This window comes from Humulus lupulus, chromosome 2, assembly GCF_963169125.1.
Source record: "Humulus lupulus chromosome 2, drHumLupu1.1, whole genome shotgun sequence".
NCBI classification, from domain to species: domain Eukaryota; kingdom Viridiplantae; phylum Streptophyta; class Magnoliopsida; order Rosales; family Cannabaceae; genus Humulus; species Humulus lupulus.
The window spans coordinates 151,814,029-151,820,931 of NC_084794.1; the positions used below are offsets into that span (position 1 = coordinate 151,814,029).

Below are 6,903 nucleotides of genomic sequence, written 5' to 3' on the forward strand. Positions count from 1 at the left end.
CCTTTCTTTCTTAAAAATAACATTAATTATAGCTGACCAGAGAGAGAAATAATTTACTTTCATGCCAAGATCAAACATTGTCTAGTTGTTTGAGGCATTTTCTCAAACATCTAATGTGCATTAGATCTAAGAAACTGAGAATGATAAAAGAAAGAAATTCCTAGTACTCATAAAGTCGACTTAAAATACTTATTAAATAAAAGCCTAAATACACATTCAAGCTGCATCAAAATTGGTATGATAAATGAAAGATCTACTATTACTTGTTCCTCAAAACTGTTTATTTTTACTGAAGTGTTTTGGCCACTAGCAATTTTAGTCTCTCGTTTACCTTAATCACAACATTGCAACCAAAAGAAACAACACCATATGCAATACAAAATATCAACCAAGAAAAAATACAACAACTCAAGCTAGCCTCCCCGTCCCAACCAAGAGCGTTGCTGCTGCATTTAAGATCGGATCCAATGTTTTTGGCATGAATTATGTTCTCAAAAAAACTTAAGGCACTAGTGCTTTGTCATAAGAATTAAGGAGATACTTACAAATGCATCTGCAATTGAACTTTTCTCCCCTGACAATACGCCCTTTAGTGCCTCGGCATTATACTCTGGGCCTCCACCTTGCAAGTCATCCAGGGTACACCGAGGAATCCCAAAGTCCACTGCATAATCAATGATTTGTTAGCAGATTGAAGTGGCAATATAACATCTGAAATTCCATCTTGGTAGCCTAAATGGCATATTTCCTTGAACGGAAAAGAAAACAAAATTAAAAACTAGCGACAAGTTTCTCACATGGATCAAATGAGAATTTCTCAATCTTTTCTGGTGTAACATCAAGGATTAGCCCAGGTCCTGTGTCAAATAACTTATGAGTAGTTTTGAAGATTATGTACGCTGAAACTTGTATATAAAAAAATTAGCTTATGGAAGTCAAAACTTTCCAACTACTACACGCATTACCAAGGGGGCTCATCTCATCCAAGCCCTCTGAGTGAACAACTAATGCCCGTTTCATGCCAAATTGCTGCAATGCTTTATCCATATTCAAAACCTATTCAATGAACCACAGAAACATGAAACAAGATATTAAAAGATTATGTCTGTCAAAGAGTATTTTAATGTGAATTACATGCAAAGCATAGTGATATAGAATTTATAAGCCATTCAATCTATTTGCATTAAAGGATAGACATTATAAAATAAAATAAACACCTTGTTTTCATTAGTTAAACTTGTTCCACGCAGCTAGATGGGTCCTTATGATTTACACTAAAATTACAGAAGACTGAGCTAGATGATAGAGAGTATCACAAGTCACAAATGAAAAAGGCATTCAGATATTTATTGTTTGTTCCTATGTGGACTTTATCTTTTTTGTTTTACAAACGGTTCCATCATCATTTATGTAAAAGCCTTAGATATGCTAGTCATATTTGCTAGTCACCATGAACATCATATGTAGACCATAATTCAACAAAACAGGTAGAAGTAAAGTTTAAAATTATAAAAATCTGAGAAAAAAACTTACCAAATCTTCTGCATAGACACCCACAATAGCATATGGTAATCTTGCTGGGTTTAACATAGGGCCCAATATATTAAATACACTTTTTACTTTAAGCTTTTTCCTGACTGAGCGGACAACCTTCATTGCTGGATGATATGTTGGAGCCATCATAAATTCAATGCCTTCTTCTTTCACATAGCTTGAAACTCCTTGTTATCAGGAGATAAATTGACCATATGATAATTAGTTCACTTACACTCTTACAAGATGAGAAGCTGTTGTTGACAAAGACATTGACAAATTTGAAATTGGTTTAGCATCTTATTAATGTACCAACTTATTAATCTAAAACAGAAATTAACAGCACTAACCTCAAGTTCCAGGTCGATAACTATCCCCAACTCTTCTAATACATCGGCACTTCCACATGCCGAAGAACTTGAACGATTTCCTTGCTTAAAGGGAAAAAAAATCATGTTTAGCTCTAACAATTTACAATATGGGATCACATTCATGTCAAGTAATGAATAAAATTGATGCCACCTTTGCAATTTTGGCACCACAAGCTGCAGCAAGTATTGAAGTTCAAGTCAAAATGTTAACTGTGTTTGCTCCATCACCACCTGTTCCAACAATGTCCACTGCATCAAGTAAGCCCTCTACTTCTAAACTATGCTTGATCATCACCCTCGCAATCCCCACAATCTATTTAACCACTAAAATCCATAAGTCATTTCTTTACTTATTTCCTTGAAACATACCCCCAAAAATTCTTTAGTAGAGAACCTCCAGTCTATCAAAATTTCTTAGAAAATAATCAATTGCATTGATAACAGTTCTTTCTATCCAAACAACATGGTAATAAGACTTTCAACAGTCTAAAATCATGGCTGGACAAACTAAGTTATCTAGTGTAAATAAATTCACATTGATATGAATAAAGGAACCTTACTTCCTTGAAAGTCTCTCCTTTGGCTCTCAGTAACAACAAAAAAGCATTAATCAAAGCCTCATCGGCACCATTCAGCAAAAATAATTAGCTGCAGCTTGTGGTGCCAAAATTGCAAAGCCTCATCTCCTCGAAAGTCTCTCCTTTGGGTCTCAACGTCCATCAACATGAATAATAATAATAATATAGCTAATTATAATGTATGAAGATATAGAAGCTTGAACTGTTACCACATGAGATGCTAAAGTCAACAAATTTCAATAACACATTTTGCTAAATTATAAAAATTTAGAATGAAGTTAATTGTGAGAGTAAAGTACCATTTCGAGACTCAAGGAAGCCAAAATCAAACAAATGATCTTTATCGATTGAAACCCATTAATTTCCTCTGTCAAGTTTGATTGAAAAGGAAATTAGGGAAGAAAATGAAACCCCATAAATTGTTGCGTTTATGTTGTCCATTTGGAATCCCTGGTAGAGATGGAATTGGAAGTCCTTGAAATCCCTCTAATTTTTCCATTCTTGTGGCTCTCTCACTTTTCATGCCTGGGCTTGTGGAATCTAGGCCCTCGCTTGGTGCACACTCGGGGCTCACAGCGGAACGGGTGCAGAATCGTGCCTGGTGGTGGCCCGCGAATGGAAGTCGGACTGGGTCGAAGGCACGCAAAGGTGGGCTCGAACCTGGGGTCACTTGATTGTGGGGTTGGGTTCACGGGTGCCTGAGATTTGGAGCTTCGCTCAAAGAAAAAGGGTTGTCAGGATGGTGGTTAGGTGGTCGGAGCTGAGGATGATGATGGTTATGGGAGTGGCGGCTAGGGCGAAGGGAAGAGAAAGAGCCAAGAAGGAGAATGGAAAAAAAGGTATCGAGGGAAAGGCTGGGGGGTAGGCTGGTTTTTTTTTATATTTTCTTTCTATTACTTTACCACTATTTACATAGGATATATAATAATACATTTTCGAAAGAATTATAATTATGTGTTGTGGAAAGTAGCTTTTGGTGTAGTGGCAGGACACCCATTCATTGGGATGAGATGGGTGAGAGAAAGTATTTGGGGCCAGATATGGTTTAGAGGACAAGTGAAGCTATAGAGAAAATCCGAGCTAGGATGCTCACCTCGTAGAGCAGACAGAAAATCTACGCTGATCCCAAGTGTAGGGACGTGGAGTTCCAGGTTGGGGACCACGTGTTTCTTCGAGTTTCACCATTGCGAGTGGTAAGGAGGTTTGGTAAGAAGGGCAAGCTAAGCCCTAGGTTCATCAGACCTTTTGAGATCCTGGAAAGGATTGGTAGGGTGGCTTACAGGTTAGCCTTGCCACCATCGTTGTCAAGAGTCCATGACGTATTCCATGTTTCTATGCTCCAGTAGTACGTCTCTGATGCGACTCATGTGTTAAGGTATGAAGACATGGAATTGCAGTCAGATCTAGCTTATGAAGAACAACCGGTTCAAATCCTAGATCGAAAAGATAAGGTACTACAGAATAAGACAATTCCTCTTGTTAGAGTAAAATGGAGGAATAGTAGGGTCGAGGAAGCGAACTGGGAGCTTGAGACAGCGATGCGGGATCAGTATCTCGAGTTATTCAGGTAAATTTTGAGGAAGAAATTCTCATTAGGAGGGGATAGTTGTACCGACCCAAACTTAATAATAAGGCTTAAGGGCCTTGATTAGTGCGCCGGGAGGGCATAATTGGATTATATGTGATTTAATGATTAATCGCATGTTATATGACTATTTGAATATTTATGATGCATGACTATGTGTATTAGTATACATGTGGGCCCTGATTAGGTTAGAAGGGCATAATTGTAATTCTGGCCCGTTGAGGGCATAACTATAGATATTTGTGATAAATTGTCGAGACCACATTATTATGTGGATATATTTGTAATCTGTGACTCGAGACGATCCTAGAGAGCGGTTTAGCAAAAAAGTCACTGCAGGGATTAATACCCGGCTCGGGGCGAGCCTGGGGGTATTTATGAGAATTTGGAGAGTATATTGGGGTCAATCTTGACATTGAGGAATATAATTGAAGATTAGTTAGGAGTCGGGAAGTAAGTGGTAAATAATAGAGATACGCGAGGAATTAGCAGGAATTGGGTGAAATGACCAAAATGCTCCAGGTGGATTAAAAGGCTTAGGAAATCATGGGAGGGTATTGTGGTCATTTGGATTATAAAGGATAGGTATTACTAAGGTTTTATACTTAGTTGAATATGTAGAAGGGGCTGGAATTCGGAAGGAAAGAAAAGAAAGGAAAAGAAGAAAAGAAAGGGAATTAGAAGTCTGTTTTTCTCTCCATCGGTTTAGGCTCTTCTCCATCAATTATTGAGGTCTTTTGGAGCAGAAATTTAGGGAAAGCTAGAGTAAAAGCTTGAGGCTAGAGTCCTTGGTCTGGCTTAAAGAATTGGCAAGGATTTAGCTAAAGCAATCCATTCTTTTGAGGTAAGGTTTAAGGTAGTTTTCAGTTTTTAGCTCTTGGTATTGTTATGGATTTTGAGCTGGGTTATGATGGGGAATTCTAGGGAGTTGGGGCTGAAGATTTGAGGAGGAGAAGGATAAGCAAGAGTGGGACACAACCTAGGCTAAGCTCATCCATCAGAGGTAAGGAACTCAAGCTTAAGCTTTGTGATTTCTATGGTTTCATTGAGTTTCTGAGTTTTGGGCCCAGCCAAGGGGAATTCTATGTTTAGGGATGCATGTGATTGGGTTTTGTGTATTTGGGATGCTTGGGATGAGTGGAGGATGTTGATAATCTTGTTTTTAGGTTTGATTGAAGTTTGGAAAAGTTTTGGTAAGGTTTGTCTCGGGAAAATCGAAGGAGGGAAAAAATGCAGTGGTGCTATTCGGGGCGCTGTAGCGCTAGGCCAAGTGTTTTGAGGTGTTTTTGGTTCTGTTTGTAGCGCTGTAGCGCCCTCAAAAGAGCACTGTAGCGCTACCCTGTTTCCAGAAAAGGGTTTTTGGGTTATTTTCAAGGGTTTTGGCCCAAGGGTTTGGGGTTTGATTCCACCACCCCGTTTGGTGGAATTAGAGCTTCCCGAGGGCTCGGGATTGGTCCCGAGTCTAGGTTTTGGACTTGAGGTTTGGTGATGATTTTGATCTATGGTTGTGGCTAGGTGTGCACTAGGGCTCAAGAGGGATCGTGCTTGAGGATCAAATCGAACAAAGCCAGCAAATTCAAAGGTAAGAAAACTGCACCCGGTTATGTGTTTGTGATTGGACTAAGTGCTCCCGTTAACTGTATGATGTCATAGATGGTATTATGCCATGGGACATGTGATATACGGCCTAAGGGTGCCGTAAATTATATTTGCGCACAGGGCGCGGCTCGGCCACTGATAGCCGAGGACAACTTAATATTCACTGAGCTCGGTTTAAGCGGGCCGGAATTAGTGGGATAAATAGAGGGTGCGGCCTAAGGGTGTTAACCCTAGTTATCATATGTGGATTTATTATTGATATGAAATGATATATTTGGTATGATGAATACTTGATTATCATGAATGCTTAAACTGATTGAGTACATGCTTATGCAGTATGAGATATCTGATTGTCTGTTGATTGATTGTGCTTTGTTATTTTGTTTTCTTGCTGGGCCTTGGGTCATGAGTGCTGTGTGGTGCAGGTAAAGGCAAAGGAAAAGGCAAGTTGGATCAATCCTGAGATGGAGGGCTGCGGGGTTGAATGTACATGGTCAGCTGTTCGGCCGCCACGGCCGAGGAGTGGAACAGGATGGGATGTGCTTAACTGTCTGTTTTGCCTTAGTATGGCTAATCAGTGTATCTAGATCTTGAATCTTTTGTAAATCGTCTTTAACTTATTAATTTTGGGATCCCATGTAAATAGAAAATGATTATTGATAAGAAATGCAGCTTTTGAGACCAAAATCTTTTAACCCTAGTTCAACTATAGTTTCAGTAACACGTTTTGAACTACATGACTTGATTAGCAAGTCTTGCTTCTTTATAAACACTCAGTGTAATGATCTTGGCTATCCAGGGCATTACACTTTGTGTATCACAAAGTGGAAATGGGAGGACATCACAATGGATTTCGTGATGGGGTTGCTCAGGATAGTTGGCCAGTATAATTCAGTTTGGGTTATTATGGACTGGTATCTGAAATGAGCCCATTTTTTATCAGTGAGGATGAATAATACAGTTGACCAGTATGCAGATCTCTATGTGAGAGAGATAGTACGCCTTCATGGAATTTGAGGTCTATCCTATTGGATAGGGACCCTATTATTACTTCCAAGTTTCGGGGAAGGTTAAAGAAGGAGATGAGTATATAGCTGAAGTTCAGTATAGCTTTTTATCCTCAGGCTAATGGTAAATCAGAGAGGATTATCTAGATATAAGACAAAATACTAAGAGCATGTGTATTGGACTTGGAAGGGTCCTGGAATGAATATTTGCCTCTAATAGAACCTTCCTA

At 39.1% G+C, this 6,903-nt stretch overlaps 1 protein-coding gene across 1 annotated transcript; it reads right to left on the reverse strand.

Moving 5' to 3' along the window:
• Nucleotides 1-481: 481 nt before the first annotated feature.
• LOC133816363 (anthranilate phosphoribosyltransferase, chloroplastic-like) lies at nt 482-1,091 on the reverse strand. Its single transcript, XM_062248902.1, has 3 exons — nt 966-1,091; nt 798-857; nt 482-664 (listed from the first exon to the last, which is right to left on the reverse strand). The coding sequence occupies exons 1-3, from the start codon at nt 1,045-1,047 to the stop codon at nt 510-512; spliced, it is 297 nt and encodes a 98-aa protein (XP_062104886.1). The 5' UTR covers nt 1,048-1,091; the 3' UTR covers nt 482-509.
• Nucleotides 1,092-6,903: the final 5,812 nt, after the last annotated feature.

What these genes read in the sequence shown, in the direction of transcription:
- LOC133816363 (XM_062248902.1), bottom strand. Translation starts at nt 1,047, where the DNA reads ATGGATAAAGCATTGCAGCAATTTGGCATGAAACGGGCATTAGTTGTT. An exon ending in GGATGAGATGAGCCCCCTTG is followed by an intron (nt 858 to 965) that starts GTAATGCGTGTA and finishes TATTTGACACAG; the next exon opens with GACCTGGGCTAATCCTTGAT. An exon ending in GAAATTCTCATTTGATCCAT is followed by an intron (nt 665 to 797) that starts GTGAGAAACTTG and finishes TTGATTATGCAG; the next exon opens with TGGACTTTGGGATTCCTCGG.